The sequence below is a fragment of the Carettochelys insculpta genome, chromosome 6 (assembly GCF_033958435.1).
Source record: "Carettochelys insculpta isolate YL-2023 chromosome 6, ASM3395843v1, whole genome shotgun sequence".
Classification (NCBI taxonomy): domain Eukaryota; kingdom Metazoa; phylum Chordata; order Testudines; family Carettochelyidae; genus Carettochelys; species Carettochelys insculpta.
The window spans coordinates 105,596,082-105,612,584 of NC_134142.1; the positions used below are offsets into that span (position 1 = coordinate 105,596,082).

General features: G+C 41.7%; 1 protein-coding gene across 2 annotated transcripts in view; it reads right to left on the minus strand.

The window, feature by feature from the left end:
- Positions 1–16,503, minus strand: part of PIK3C2A (phosphatidylinositol-4-phosphate 3-kinase catalytic subunit type 2 alpha) — a 104,450-nt gene that overhangs the window by 33,638 nt on the left and 54,309 nt on the right. For both annotated transcript variants that reach the window (XM_074997736.1, XM_074997737.1), the window contains exons 10-20: positions 14,602–14,644; positions 14,305–14,515; positions 14,091–14,213; positions 11,500–11,667; positions 6,785–6,896; positions 6,399–6,541; positions 4,997–5,185; positions 4,261–4,354; positions 2,116–2,210; positions 1,062–1,242; positions 359–463 (exon numbers count right to left, since the gene is read on the minus strand). In XM_074997736.1, coding sequence (XP_074853837.1) covers positions 359–463; positions 1,062–1,242; positions 2,116–2,210; positions 4,261–4,354; positions 4,997–5,185; positions 6,399–6,541; positions 6,785–6,896; positions 11,500–11,667; positions 14,091–14,213; positions 14,305–14,515; positions 14,602–14,644 — 1,464 coding nt within the window. The remainder of the gene's footprint in view (positions 1–358; positions 464–1,061; positions 1,243–2,115; positions 2,211–4,260; positions 4,355–4,996; positions 5,186–6,398; positions 6,542–6,784; positions 6,897–11,499; positions 11,668–14,090; positions 14,214–14,304; positions 14,516–14,601; positions 14,645–16,503) is intronic.

Below are 16,503 nucleotides of genomic sequence, written 5' to 3' on the forward strand. Positions count from 1 at the left end.
TGGCCACTGCTAGAAGTGGTCTAACTTTTCCATTCACATGCTTTTAACTTTCCTCTGTTTTCACCACAATGTTTTCATGACTCATGCAAGATCAGGTCCTTGCTGCTATGTAAGGAGAGCTCCACTGATAAAGTAGCAAATTAGTAAAGACCATCCTTATTAAACCAGACCTTGGTCTGGCTGTGCACCAAATACACTTCCATAATCTTTGTCTCTGCTCAACTACTTTAATTTTATTTAAAAAGCTCCCTCACCTATGTAACATTTGATATATACGAAGTGTTCCTTTGTACATGTTTATCATTTTCAAGAATTTACAAGCCTATAATGCGGATTTGAAAATCTTTCCACGCCATACCTTGACATTTAGTTCTTTTGCCACAAGGCTGGGATTGAGGGGCAAACGACATTTGTGCTTTACGAAAAAGGTCTGTATACGTTCCATACCACTCTGCAGGACAACCTGAGAGAAAAAAAATTGTTGAACTGATATTCATCCATCAGAACAGTTACAGGGAAGTTTCTAACAGGCAAAGTAATTTTACAGAACTACAAAGCCAGTGCCAATTCCTGAACAGTGCTATAGGATTATGACCAGTCAATTTCTATTTTACTTCTCATCCAAAAAGCTTATGTCTTCATCAACACAGCCTTAATGCCATGCCGGTGAAATGTGTCCACACTGCCTGAACAAGATGCTATCACCTCAGTCTATTATAAATGTATATTAGCAGGTATCAGGGCCCCATGTTTTATGAGAGGATGGAGCCAATTCTGCAACAACATCAATTTATTCCAGTGTCTTTTCCTTTCCTCCCATTGTAACCACCCCTCCCACAGAAGTATGGCTACCAGTTGAAGATCAGTCATTAACAACACGGGCTGATATTTTTAACAATCACTCTGATGAAACATTTAACATCTCTTGTTGAAATACATCTCACTATACTTCTATACAGGGTTGTATTTAATTAAGTTTGTATACAAACAAATTTACTTTAATATTGAAGTCAGCTGTACCCCCTTTTAACAAACAATACTGAAAGTTAAGCCTTACGCACCTGTCTAGCAGAGCCACTTGTTTGCTTTACTTTTTCAGCTATTACCCCTAACAGTTGTACCAGTCTGGTTTGCTTCTCCAGCTCTTCCCTCAGCCCCTTGCCACACACTGAGAGGAAGGCACCAAGGATATGCTCATACCTGACCCCAAATTTTGCATCATGTAGGGTATCTTTCAGAAGCCTGAAATAGCAAGTATTTAAGTTAGTAGTTTTCCCTACAAAGCAATACAGTAAACCCTTGATTTTATGGGCCCCAATTTAGCAAGCTTTGGGAACAAATGGACATCCCCCATTGTTCCCAGATCAACCCCCCCACCCCCAAAAAAGGGAACTTATTGCTGCCATGGCCTGCAGGAGCCGCCACATGCTTCTCCCACTCGAGTGGGGCATGTACACAGGCAGACAGCACTCTCACACACACACACACCCCCCTTGGTGGGAGGGGTGCGTGGTGGCTCCAGCAGTGGTAGCGGCTCCTCCAGCCACGCGTCAGGAGCAGGGTGCTCCAGCCATGCACAGCAGGGTGCCTCCAGCCATGCACGGTGGTGGCTCCCAGGCATGGCAGGGTCTGACTGTTCCTCCTGTGGTGGCAGCTCTGGTAAGTGGCATGGAGTTTTGTTTTGCATTTTTTCCCGGTGGGGGCGGGGGGGGTGAGGGGCTTGAATTGAATGGACTTTCGGTAACAACAGACAGACCTTCCCCCATTAGGCTGTTAAATGAAGGGTTTACTGTACTGCCTCTCTAAAATGACTATTCTAGATGAGTTCAGTAGCAAGCCTTTTTTAAAAAAAGTCAGTTAACCAATATTGCACAACTTTGCACACACATCAAAAGCTACTGATACACAATATGTAATTCTGAGAATTGTATGTTTGGGTCTCATGGATTCATTTGGTTTCATTAGAAGGAATACTTTATATTTTGCACATTATCCTAGCTTGACTTAATATCCACTGATCTATTGCTCATGAATGAAATTTTATCAGACAGAAAATTACTTTGTTCTAGAGACAGCAATCTTACTGTAATCAAATAATCAAATATATGTTCTTACCAATATACACAGTGTGCTATTCGAATATTTCCTAATGCCCGAGCCAAAATGAATCTGACTAAAGAGCTGTCCAGGTATGTTTCATACTTCAATGCCTAAATGTAAGAACATTAGTCAATTTTTAGATTAGATTATACACACCCTTTGGTTGTTCTGGGGAGTTATCTACAAAGTTTAACAGTTCAGTGATGACCACAGGATTTTTAGGGTTCAGAGCAGAACAAACCTACTTGAGCTGGTATTACTTGATGATAATGTAAAAGTGAGGTGATTGAAGAACTAATTTAAAAAACAGACAAGTGAAGCTGTAGTGGTATTGTAAAAGAGTGACCATTTTTTAAATATAGATTATATAGTAAAACAAATTACTGAGTATGATGCTTTGCAACTCATCCTTACTCAGACAACAAATGGCCAAAAATCAATATCTGCACCAGATTACCATGTCATTAGCCTATAGCCTTTCAAGATCACACGCTTGCTTTCTGCTAAAAAAACCATGTAATTTCTTCAAAGAAAGAAAAAAGAAAAAAAAAACCCGAACGCTTGTCATACAAGACCATTTAAAAAAAAAGTCCGAACAACTGGAGTTACAGGCTTGCCAGATTTGTATCTATATAGTCTTACATTCCAAATGTAGTTTATTTTGAGGCAGCTCTATCTCCAGTGGTTCTTTACACATACCATCCTGATTTGAGACCAACACAGCATACCACACTTGGCTATTCCATTTCTATATTTTTGTACTTTAAGAGGCTACCCACACTAGTAAGGAAAAATCCAGTCTCTGTATCTATATGAGGCATTCGGCAATGTGCTAAGTAAGACAGCATCAGATCTTACTAATTCTCTTCTCATACCACTATAGGATAACTTGTGCCTCAAGATCAAGGCCAACTCCACACTTAGATCATTTGGATAGAAAAGGGATAAACAAAAATTCAAAAGATACAAGATGAAAACTGATCTCTTAATTTATATAACAAACTACTACCAGTACATCGCAGTTCCTTCTTTCAGCAGCTATGCACAAGGAGTCATGCAAAGATAAGGTGACAATTGGTCTTTCAGCTCAACTATAGAAGAGTATGTTAAGAAATAAACCACTTTGTTAGCCTCCAAAGTTAATCTTAATACTTTGTGGTATCCTCTCAGTCTCAAAAGAAAAATGGGGAAAAAAAATCTCATCCTTAGTACAACAGAAGACTGAAAGGATTGGCTTACGAGAAGAATATTACAAGTTTAAGGCTAGATTAGTAACACAAGCAAAATATTAAACTATGTGATCAGTCACATGCCAACTCTTCACACATCCCCTGTACCTTTCAAAATGCATGGGTTCCCCCATCACCACACACATTGCTCTCTCTCTAAAACAGAGAACGTATCCCCATCATCCCTTGGGCAAGCTTGTGTAGTACAAGAGCGCAATATGGTGTTTTCAGCTAGCATGAAGAAATGGAAGGAACTGTTCCAGTAGCCAAAAGAGCTATTTTGAGAAGATGGAAATCTTCGGTTCTGCCTTCATTCACAGACTAGTTTACTGAGAGTACTCTACTACTGTGTTAATGGAAAAAATTATTAATAGGAGCACTTGGGGAAAAAATTACAAAGTCTGGTTTCACTTGAAACTACTGCTTACTTTTCAAATTCAGTACATATTAGTCTCCAGTACACACAGGTTGTATACTCATTTACCTATTCAGCCATGTTAATTTATGGTTTTCCATGACACGACTATGGGTTCAAGGATTTCTCCCCCTCCCTTCACCCCACCAGGTTTTGCAAATAGCATATAAATAATAAAATGCAACATTGTTTCCATTTTATGCATGAATTTATCTGTTTTGTTCCATCACATTTGCTTTTCGTATAAAAATGAAAATTAAGTTTAGAAAGTAACTTTTTTAGTACCTAGAACTGTCACATCTAGAAGGTGCCAGTATAATCTAATTTTTTTTTTTGTTCTACCTAATGAAGCATGTAAACCCAGTATTTTAAAATCACATACAGCACATCTCTGCACCTATGGTAACACTACTAAAAAGCACACAAATGTACGTTTTGCTTAAACCCCAAAAAACCCCAAAAATGACTGTGAGAATTCCAATGCTAGAAAATGTACAAAAGGGTAAGCAATGTCACCTGCACAAACTGGGGAAGGAAGTCTGTTAGCTCATCATCACTTATTGCTTCAATCCAGTTCACAGCTGCGCTTCGCACTTTCTGATCTGCAAACCTACAAAAGCATCAGAAGTCCATGTTAACTCTCATTTGTTTTATCTTCAGCAAATACATACATGAAACACCACTAAATCTTAGGAGCTAACCTTTTAATGATAGTAGTGCTTGTATGCCCCCAAATATCAGGCCCCACAAATACAATGTACAGTATAAACAGGTGCGGGAGTGCCTACCTCTCTAACAATTATTATTAGATAGCAAACATTTTCATATTAAAGGGATAATTATGAGGTCAGTTACTGAAGTCTACCCTTACAATGTCACAATAAGGATGATTGGGCTGAGTTTATCAAAGAAATTAAATCAGCTATTGAAATGTAGACAAAAGCTTGGGTTTTTTAAATATAAAAATTTAGGCCATACATTACAAATCAAGAGAATTCATAATCCTCCTATGAAAGATAGTTTAGAGGTCATCTTTTGTTCCTAATCAAACCTTTTTTGTGCACTTTTTAAATTAGAAGCCTGTTCAAGTAGGTATCTCTAACCATGAGAGTCAAGGAGAAAATTCAAGTTAATGGCGACCACAGATTGTAGCAAAACACACAGGGCAGACATGACTTGAAATGCATTTTGCAGCGTTCTACAAAACTTGTAACTTATGTTTTTGTTTCTATAATTTATGGAGTTCACTTACTTTGAATTCAGTAGTTCCAGTGCAGACAAAGGAGGTAGCGGAGGCCACTGTTGTAACAGTGAGTATATTTCAGGCATATTTCCCCAGTCCCAGTATGGAGCACTAGCTAACATTTTTGGAAGGCTGTTTGCATGTCCATGGCAATAATGTCGCTTCTCCCACAAAAATTCTTTATCTCCCTTTGAGAGCCTGCAGACAGTGCAAACAGCAGTTTGTAACAATGATCATTACTGCTACATAGAAAACCGAAGCATTTGCCGAAGTAGATATGGTTGGATACCTCCAACATTGACTACTACCTAAAAATTTCAAGTAGACAGTCAGGCAGGTACTGCTGAAATGGGAGCTTGTTGCTCAAATCAATCACAATTTTATCATTGTAACTTTCAGTGAAAACCAACCAGGGCAGGGCACTGAATGATATACCTCCAGCATTAGTTCAGCACAGATGACATAGGAATATAGCCTACAATATCCTAATTTAACCTAGTGCTCTCCCAAGCTCATATAGCAGCTTGGGGAAGCCTACTTCAATCAACTGTTCTGTAAAAAGTTAACTTACTACATAGATTTTTAAAAAAGGGTCCCTGTTCCAAGTTCTCCTGAAATTCTTTAACAAGGACCGCACACCTAAACCCAGGCACAAAAGCCTCATTTACGCAAAGGAAAGGGGCGTACATGGACACAGAGTGTGTGTCAGCCTGTAGAAATGAGGACAAGTTTAGGTGATAAAAAATGCTGTCACGTCTCCCTCCCACCTAGGGTATAAAAAAAAAGGATTCAAAATATAGTCACACACAAGCTCCTCTTGCAAACTGCATTTCAGCCATATTAATGGAGAATTTTGGGCTGCTCATGAACTAGACAGTGGAGCATATTTTAAATACAGAATCCTGGTCAGTAATCCTCTTGTAATAAAGGAACAGATGTTAAACAGATACATTTATAAAACTGCATCAGCTGCCACCTTTAGTAGAACTCTAGTCCTCCTCTTTCACTTCCTTCTCCTGTTCTCTCATTCTAGCTTTACAACACTTTAAATAACCAATGCCCTCATTTCCCAAGAGCCAGAAATGCAGTCAGAACGCCTGCTCAGTCATTAATTTGCCACCACTTTCCTATAGTCCAAGAAGCTCCATGCAAGCACGATTTGCAGAAAGAGGTCAAAAGGAGAAAAGTCTCACATGGAAGATGTCAGGGTACAAGCTGTATGTGGGAGGAGAGAGAGAGAGAGAGGGAAACAAGTCGGTGGTGTAAATTCAAGACCACTTTTTTGGGATGCATACAAAATACTGATGTCAGTCATAGGACTTCAGCGCAATATAGAGGAATTAAAAGTTACATATTTAATCCGTCTCCACAGCTGCTGACATGTAAGAAGATATAATATAGGTGAACATACCCAAGAGTGCCATCTTTAGCAAGAATAGCAAGAAGACGTTCCTTTACATTTTTTTCCAAAGTTTCCACTGAACGATGTACCAAACCAGTTGCAGCTTGAGGAATTTTGTATACAATATCAAAAGCCAGCATGGGAAAGTCAACCTGAAAACGTAAAAGAGAAGCCAGTCTTTAAAAGCTTTCAGAAAGCTGAAAAGGCTCCCTGAACACTAACCTACATTACCAGTGGTCAATGATCAGTGTTTACGCATTAGTATTTAGTCTGGCATCACTTACTCTACCTGACAATGAAGAGGTTCACTCCCTCCCCCCAGTGGTGCTTGCAGCATTCCAGCCATACACACACACACACAAAAAACAAAAATTCAAAAAATAAATAAATACTACCTGCAATACTATTCTTTCCATGAAATTTCCTCTTTTATGGGCAGTTCCTGATGCAGGAGTCACAGGTGATGAAGTCCAAAGAAACAAGAGTTTAGTTCCACAAGTTAACAAACTTTAAAAAAAAAAAAAAAAAAAGCACATTTCAGTCACTATGCCTGGTGCCTACTCCTCAAAAAGTTAATTGGTTGTGATAAACAAAAATCTCAGAAACACAGTAAACACCTATCAGAAAGCATGATGGTAGTTCACAAATGATGAAAAAAACAAACATTTGCTGCATCTGCATATTTGAAATGATCAATACACTCACTATAATGGCAAAAAAAAGTCACAGATTGTAGATGTGCTTAAACAGAGCAAGCCAAGTAATGTTCCTTAAGAGAGAAAGCTTTTTTTTGTTTCAAAGAGGGTCTTTATTAAGCTTCTAGACTCAGAACATGTGAAGCATGTAATTTGTTAGCAATTGTAATTCTGAGCAGACAATAAATATGATCACTATTAAGATTTTATTCTTCTGTATGTTCATCTAACTCCCATACATTTCTCTAGCTTTCAAAATGCTTAAACCTGTAAGCAACTCTTAACCAGCAGAGGCAGAAGGAAAAAAGCTCAATATTGACCTTTACTAATATCCTACGTCCCTCGCCTCTGACAAATGAAATGGAGCACAGGCTGCCCAGATGGACTGAATAAAGCTTTCGGACAAAATACTCCACAGACAAAAAACATGTACCAACAAGGGGATAGACTTGGGATTTTTTTCCTTCTCTGGCTTCCACGATTCTATCGGAAAATGCAACATTTTGCTAATACCTTCACAATACTACTAACCAATTACACTAATTGGTACGAGTCACTAATTCTATACTTAGAGTTCCAACAGTTGTTTGGGCCTTTTACAGAACAGATCATTCCTGCCTGAAATAGTCAAAAATAATCTTCCAGTCAATAGTTTAATTTCATGAAAGATGTCAGAACAGCATCAACCTTTCAGTACATTGACAGATACCAGCTGGGACGGAAGAGCAGGAGGAGAGGAAGAGGCAGTCTTTATTAATATGATGCTCATAATGCAAAACACAAAATAAAGTATGCAATTAATTGTGTGGTGCCACTGAACAACAACTGAACACAGATCTAACCTGTGTAATTCTTACTGTTCTTTCAAACGCTTATTAATTCCCTTATGTGGTAGCAAGAACAAGAGAGCTGTATCCTAGAGAGAGTTGTATTCTTTCAAACCCACACTTCATCAAAAGTGCTTCCAATCTGCCTTTAGATTCTCAGAGCAGTGACTTCTGAGTCTTCAATGTTCTAGTTCGCAGCAATTTTTAGATCCCCTTTTTATTGATGTTATATGAAAATGCAGCTGGAGTATTTGGTTTATAGCCCTCAACTACCCTGGCCAGCATTCAACTGCAGTAGTCCAGTCAGTTTCTGGAGCATTTCTACATCTACTTCATGCATGTTACTGGTTTATCTCTGGCCCAACATGTTCTAGATCCCTCATGCTTCAGGGAATTGAAATAGAAATATATTACTTCACATGAAAATGCTATCTCTGCTCTTCAAACTGTTGATAGGCTTCTCTCCAAGCAGCACAACATTAAAGACATAATTACATTGATAACTTCATATTCAGATGCAGACAAGCAGTACCCGATTTGGAAAAAAACTTAGAGACAGGATCACAATACTAACTCCTCAGCTGTGTACGGACAGTTGTGTGTCACAGAAAAGGGGTCCTCAGATAGCATACAGCCACTCTAATGCATCATCCCCTCATGAGTGGTGCAGCACATGTGGTCAGAACTCCTACACTGAAGAGTTTCCAGATATTGGACTGGTCTTAGAGTAGGTCTACACAGTCATAACACTTGCAAATGCCAAGCACCACAGGCCAGGTCAGCTGGTTTGCGCAGTGGAGTTAAAAAATGGAAATGTAGCCCAAGTCCAAAATGTCTATACTGTAACTTTATGGCCCAAACTTCGCACACCTGAGTTACCCTACTCAGGCCACCCTTGGCCATGTCTACACTAGCCCCAAACTTCGAAATTGCCATGCAAATGGCCATTTCAAAGTTTACTAATGAAGCACTGAAACACATATTCAGCGCTTCATTAGCATGCGGGTGGCCGCGGCACTTCGAAATTGACGTGCCTCACTGCCATGTGGCTCGTCCCAACAGGGCTCCTTTTCGAAAGGACCCCACCTGCTTTGAAGTCCCCTTATTCCCATCTGCTCATGGGAGTAAGGGGACTTCGAAGCAGGTGGGGTCCTTTCGAAAAAGAGCCCCGTCGGGACGAGCCGCGCCAATTTTGAAGTGCCGCAGCCACCCGCATGCTAATGAAGCGCTGAATATGTATTTCAGCGCTTCATTAATAAACTTTGCAATGGCCATTTGCATGACAATTTCGAAGTTTGGTGCTAGTGTAGACACGGCCCTTGTGTTGTACTGCAGTGTAGACATACCCCACTCTCAACAAGCTTAAGGGTAAGGAGCAGAATCACTCAAGCTGCTTCAAACTGTGCCTGGGTACCAACCCGGTGCAGAACAGCTCAAGATCACCAGAGCGGAAAAGTTTCACACCTCAGCTTTGTTGAAGAAGGTCTGTATCTGGGCCAATGTTTTCAGCAGTGCAGCACTTTAACATTTAGCACTTGATCCTGACATTGTTTTAACTGCACACTTATTACACCTTGTAAAAGTGATTTTAAGACCCATAATTAAGATTTTAGTCATTAAGTCTGGTATAGCATGTCTGATCTATCTTCTGATTCTTCTCCCAGGAGGCCTCTGAATATTCTCACTTGCAAAATCCAAGCACCTCATGAGCTTCTAGACCCTCCCAGACAGCACTTTATTGGCGAATTATCTCCTGGAGAGTTTCAAGTGGAGAGGCCCCAGCTGCCTTTTAATTCCTGCTGAACAGGTGAAGGTTTAAAATTCAGTGTTCAAAATGGTTCCGTAGTTTCAGTTTTCTGCCTGCTCCTTCGTACCTACTTTTGTTTACAGTTAAAACTGTTGCTTTTCAATAAAAACAGGGAAGAAAGGATTTCTTTATGGCAAAGGCACTGTCTGGATCAGCAAAGACCAGAGGGGCTGCCTCAAAAACCTTTCTAATGGCAAAGGGTCGTCAAGCATAGTTGATTAAAATTGGTACTGTGCAAATCCAGCACTGATTTTTAGGGAGCCTCTCAAAGTTCATATTTATATATATAATTATAGTAGACGAGACTATAGGCATCATTATACAGGCAAACACTGGTTATCAAAACACTCCATTTTAATCGGACACCACCTGAGACAGAATGGAATGAAATGGAATGTACGACAACTGTGGGGGGTGGATAGTCTCCCCAGCACAACACAACCAGCAGTCCCCCCGAAGCCAGCGGCAGCTCCCTGCCCAGAGCAAGCCAGGGCAATGTTTTGTTCCCTGGAAGTGGCAGCAGCTGCCCACCTGGGGAGCTGGCAGCTCACCCCAACCAGCTGGACCGCCCCCACCCCCGCTGGGGCCAGCCAGGGCTCAGCAGCTCAGACCCCAGGATCACCTGGGGCTCTGTGCACAAAGGCAGGCAGGGGCTGCCCACACAGGGCAACTGGGGTTCCATGTCCCAGCCACCAGCTATCTCCTCCTTGGGGTTGGCTGGGGCTCCAGCCTGAGATCAGCCAGGTCTCAGCTTCCCAGGACCAGTGGGAGCTACTCGCTTGGGGAGCCAGCCCCAGGGACCCACTCTGCAGCAGCTGGCATCACGCAGGCCGCTCCAGAGAGCTGGACACAGTCACTTCAGAAGGGGCCCAGGCAGGCCTCCCCTTCTGGCTCCCTCTCCCCACAAGACCCTCAGCCCACATCTGCTTATCCAACATTTTTGGGTATCCTGATTATGTTGGATATGCCGGTCCTGATTATGTTGGATAACTAGGTTTTTACTGTACTTGACTTGTAGCTCTCTCAAAGTTTGATTTGGTTTATCTTTTTAAAAAATTTACACCAGACGTTAAAAAGATTGAGTCTAGGAAAATCTGACTGCTTTCTCGGCAGAGAAGAGCAACTAAAATGATTCAAAAATCTAAGAAGTGTGACCTATGAAAGATTTAAAAAAACCCTAATTCTTTTAAAGTTTGGAAAAAAGAAGGTTGTGAGGGGACATAGTAGATTTCCACTACCTAAAAGGATGTTACAAGGAAGAGGAAGAAAAATTATTTTCCTTAGCCTCTGAAGACAGGACAAGCAGCAATGGGTTTAAAGTTGCAGCAACAAATGTTGAGATAGGAAGTTTTTCCTGACATCCAAATTGTAAGGGCGGCTAATTACTGGTATAAACTGCCTAGGGTGGTTGTAGAATCTCCACCATTGGAGATATTTAAAAACAGGTTAGATAAATATCTAACAGGGATGATAGATGGTGTTGGGTTCTGCTATGAGGGCAGAGGACTGGACTTGATGACCTCGAGGTCCCTTCCAGTTCTAGTATTCTATGATTCTATAAAGGCAGAATCACTTGAATAGCAACATCTTGAACAGAACTCTGTTTACTGCTGATCTTTCACACCTAATTAAAAACAGACTGTTCTGCGTGGAAGTAAGTCTTACCTTTGTCAGTCTTGAAGAGCGACATGTATGTATGTATTCTGCATGTATGGAGACCATCTAAATCCCTACAAAACACTCACGGCATTACTTAAAATTAATGTATTTTGGATACTTACCGTCTAAAGTCAAAAAGAGGTAAAGAAACTTGACCCAACATCTCTGGGCCCTTTCTCTGTTTGTTTGAATCAGGGGAGTTTCCACTGTTCTGATTTAATATTCCAAACAGAGTAAGACCCAAGACAGATTCCAATGGCAACTGTGAAATCTGGATCGGGAAAATGATTCTGTAAAAGAAAAGAATGTTATTGAAGAATCAATAGTAAGAAAAGAGGATTAGCATCTTTAAACGAAGTTACAATACGTGCTGACTTTTTTGTTCCTAAAAGGAAGCAAATTAGTGTTAAACATTAATATGCATATTTAATATATTCACATGTTGACTCAAACCTAGAGGCAGTGTTTACATATGCCTCTCCCTTTCGGGGGGAATTTAAATGACACGTATCGGAACTGGTTAATGAGGCGCTGATATGAATATTCCCAAAGCAAATTGGGAACAAGGGAATTTCAAAGTCTGAGGTATATTTTGAAGGGTCCGTGTCTACATAGCCAGTTTGTGTTTTGAAAGCAGAACTTCTGAAGCACAACTGGCCCTCATTGTGCTAATAAGGCACTGAATATTCATATCAGCATATCATTAACCAGTTCCAATCCATGCCATTTCAACACCCCTTCTGAAAGGGAGGGGTATGTGTAGACACAGCCTAAGTGTCTGAAACAATTGCTGAAGGGTGTACGGCAACTATCGTGCATCACATTTAACTTTAAAAGTACCTCTTCTGGAACAAAATGTATTGTGAAAATTACATGTTCTTTTCAAAGAGCTGGACTGTCCAGTATAATTAATTTTTCTGCTTATTAGGACCCATAGATTTGATTTATCATCCTCTTTTAATATTAAAGGGAAACTTTGGGACAATAGGGCTGTCTGCACTAGCTCCTAACTTCGAAGGGAGCTTGGCGAGTAGGGTATCAGAGTATTACTGAAGTGCTGCGGTGCACATGCAACACTTCATTAAGCTAATTCTCCCCCCACGGCAACTTTGAAGTGTTAAACTTCCAAGTGCCAGCTTGCATATAGCTGCAGCTAACCTGCAGGTACTTCGAAGTACCCACAGGTTAGCCGAGGCTACACACGAGCTGGCACTTGGAAGTTTAACACTTCAAAGTTGCCGTGGGGGGAGAATTAGCTTAACAAAGAGCTGCATGTGCACCACAGCACTTCATTAATACTCTCCTGACACACTACTTACCATGCTCCCTTTGAAGTTGGGAGCTAGTGTAGAAACAGTCTAGGTTTTTCATCCAAATGAAGTGTTATTTCATGTAAGCATTTACATACTCTGAAATAGCACCCAAAGTGGAATCTTCAGATATTGCTAAACACTCATAAAATCCACTGGACGAAGTATTGAAGTATTCTGGAATTTTACTGTAATGTCAGTTATTGCAGCCATCTTGTTCAATCAGTTATAATGTCACGCTAATCTTCCTACAATAAATGGCCTGGAATTAAGCAGAGAGACTACCAGCCTCCCAGGAATATACTGCTCTGTTATCAGCAGAGATGCTCAGCCTAGCTCCTCCTCCTCCTCCTAATAGAAGGCAGCTACTCGGGTAATGTCTGAAGTCCTGAGAACTCTGCAATACTCTTCTGCCCTAGTGTAAAACTAGGTGTGGTGTCTTTTGCCTTTGAAGAAAGGGGTAACTAAACTGCAGGCCAGTATGCTAAGTTTGTAGGCATCTGGATTACAAGATGTTGCCTAGTAGAAGAAGCAATTTGAACTGTGTATTTAAATTATTCATGTTAAACAAGGGGTAAGGTATTCAAAGCCTGTATCTGCACATTTTTTACTGTTTTAAGTGAGAGTGGTAGTGAAAAAAGGAGTGCGACTTTTAACCCCCAGGATTAAAATGGCATCAATCCAGTTTCTCATACTCACCTCAAAAAAAAACCACATTAGCTCAAGACAGTTAAATATTCTCACACAGATCACATTTAACATTAAAAAAAGATTTTGCTATCACATGAAGACAATCTTTAAATGCTCAGTTCAGTGACAGCCCTCCCAAAGATGTTTAAAATTGCACTACCTACAACCATGCGTATCACATTCCAAAGGAGTGTAACACCACACTTTTTGCATTTAAGTGAAGATTACTTATCACTGAAAAACGCATAGAGACTTCAATGAGAAGGGCAAGATGGCAACCTCTGTGTTGCAGGAAGGCTTCCCAGGGTACTTACAATACCATAATAAGTTTTTCCCCTCCCTAGGCATTTGGATTATAAATGAAGTCTTTTCCCAGTTTTCAGTTTTGTATCTACAAATTTTGCCCACAAAAAGGAAAAAACATTTTTATACAGCCCAAGTCTCCCAAAAAGTTTATATATGTCAAAAATCAGCACTTTAGTAGAAAGTATTCGCGCCTTCCCTCTAACCCCACACTTTTTCAAAATTAGCTGGGCAAAGTAGTGATGTAAACCAGATCATATTAACATGTCAGGCATCTGTGATCACAGTTACTAAAGAGGGCAACAGAAAGTTTAAGAAACTGAATTCTATGAAATATCTAAATATGGCTTGAACGTACTATAATTAAATAGAGTAATAGTTTAAGGAGCTGAAATACTCAAATTACTTACAGTTCATCCCATTTAATCAGATAGAAGAAATTCTTGTATGTGCCAACCTTCTTTGACTGAATGGGTTTAAACAGATCTTTTCCATTATGGGTCAGAGAGCAAACCAAGTAATATTTTTCATAACTGGAAAGGAAGAGCAAGTATGTTGAAGCAAGAAGAACAAAAGATGGATAAGCAGTGTGTAAAAAGGACATTAGTTTCATAAAATACTCACTTTGACACCCAACCAGTAAGAATTCCATGAGCAGCAAATATTGTGAACTGCAGATGCTCTGTGGCAGTCCAGGCTTCCTTAGTGCTTCTATTTTTTGTTGCAGAATTGCTGCTACTGCAGCATGCATTTGAGTGGAGGCGAAGCAGATCGTAGATTGCTGCAGTCAACTGGTCTATACTCCCTTGCACAGGGTTTTCACACTGCAATGAACCTAGATTATAACATATCTTTAATGCATCTCTTCCTGAAACCACCATCTGAAAATGATGCTGACGAAAGATTAAATGCTCTACTTACCAGCTGAACTGCTGCAAGTATTATCACCAGGTTTTAAGGTCCCCTGCATAGAAAGTTGTGGCAAATTTCAGAAAAATATTGATGCACCTTACATCCAAATAACCCTGAATTCCCATTTTTCTCAATCACAAGCTTTGCCATTTGAATACATTGTCATACCTGAAACACTGGGCCAAATTTAAGTTCTCTCAAGAGCCCCTTGTCACTCCCATAGTACAAAAAGTCCATAAAGCTAATGTATGTAAATATCTGAGGATAGAGAAGTTACTCACCGTAGTAACGGTGGTTCTTCGAGATGTGTCCCCGTGGGTGCTCCACAATAGGTGTCGGGCTTGCCCGGCACCGCAGATCGGATCTTCCAAGCAGTTTCTGCTGGACCGCGCATGCACCGGCGCGCACCGCTCCCTTGCGCGCTCCTGGCCACGTGCACGATCCAGTCCCCGCCAGTTCCTCGACCAACCGCCTCGGGTGCCCCTGTAAAACACTAACAGAGATCCGAAGCGGGGAGGATGGGTGGGTAGTGGAGCACCCACGGGGACACATCTCGAAGAACCACCGTTACTACGGTGAGTAACTTCTCTTTCTTCTTCGAGTGTCCCCGTGGGTGCTCCACAATAGGTGACTACCCAGCAGTAACCCAAGATAGGAGGTGGGTAATCAGATTATGTGCAGCTTGTCCCCGAGAGGACCGCTGCAGAGAGACGGGTATCCTCTTGGAATACCCTGTGAAGGGCGTAATGTTTGGAGAAGGTGTCGTAGGATGACCAGGTCGCCGCTCTGCAAATGTCTTTTAACGCAACGCCCTTGAAAAAGGCTGTTGATGCCGCCACCGCCCTGGTGGAATGAGCCCTGGGAGTGGCCGATAAAGGAGTCTTTTCGAGCTCGTAGCACATTTTTATGCAGGATACAATGTGCTTTGAGATTCTCTGCGAGGAGAGACCCTCTCCTTTCGATTTGGGAGCGAGGGAGACTAGGAGTCTATCCGTTTTCCGGAAGGACTTGGTCCTGTCTACATAGAAGGCTAGCGCCCTCCTCACGTCCAGGAGGTGTAGGCGCGCCTCTTCGTTGGAATTATGAGGCTTTGGATAAAACGAGGGTAGACCAATAGGTTCGTTGATGTGAAACTCGGAAGAAACTTTGGGAACAAAGGCTGGATGCAGCCGTATGGTTACCGCCTCCTTGGAAAAAACAGTGCAGGGTGGCGTTGCCATGACTGCCGTGAGCTCGCTCACCCTACAAGCTGACGTAATTGCAAGAAGAAAGGTCATCTTTATTGTAAGGAGGCGGAGGGGAACCGTGGCCAAGGGCTCGAACGGTGGTCCCATTAGTGTGGTAAGCACCAGGTCCAAGTTCCACGAAGGTGGAATCGGTTTCCGAGGGGGGTATAGGTTTACCAACCCTTTGAGGAACCTGGTAACCATAGGGTGGGCGAACACCGTGTGCCCGTCCTCCTCATGTCTGAACGCCGAGATGGCGGCAAGGTGGACCTTTAACGAGGATAGCGAGAGTCCTCCTCTCTTGAGGTCCAGTAAATACTCTAGTATTGTAGGTATAGGCACCAAAAGGGGGGCCAGCTGTTTGGTAGAACACCAAGCCGTGAAGCAAGTCCACTTTTGTTTGTAGGTCTTCCTGGTGGAAGCCCTTCTGCTACTTTCTAGGACTTGCTGTACTTCCACTGTGCATGTGCTCTCTATGGAGCTGAGCCATGGATTAACCACGCTTGCAGTCGCAGGCTTTGGGGGTGCGGATGCACTATGGACCCCTTGGCTTGCGTGAGCAGATCCGGCGCCACCGGAAGGGGCATCGGTGGACGGTCCGACATGCGCAGGAGTAGGGGGAACCATTGTTGTCGATCCCACGTTGGGACTATCAGGATCATCCGGGCCCTTTCCCTCCTGGCTT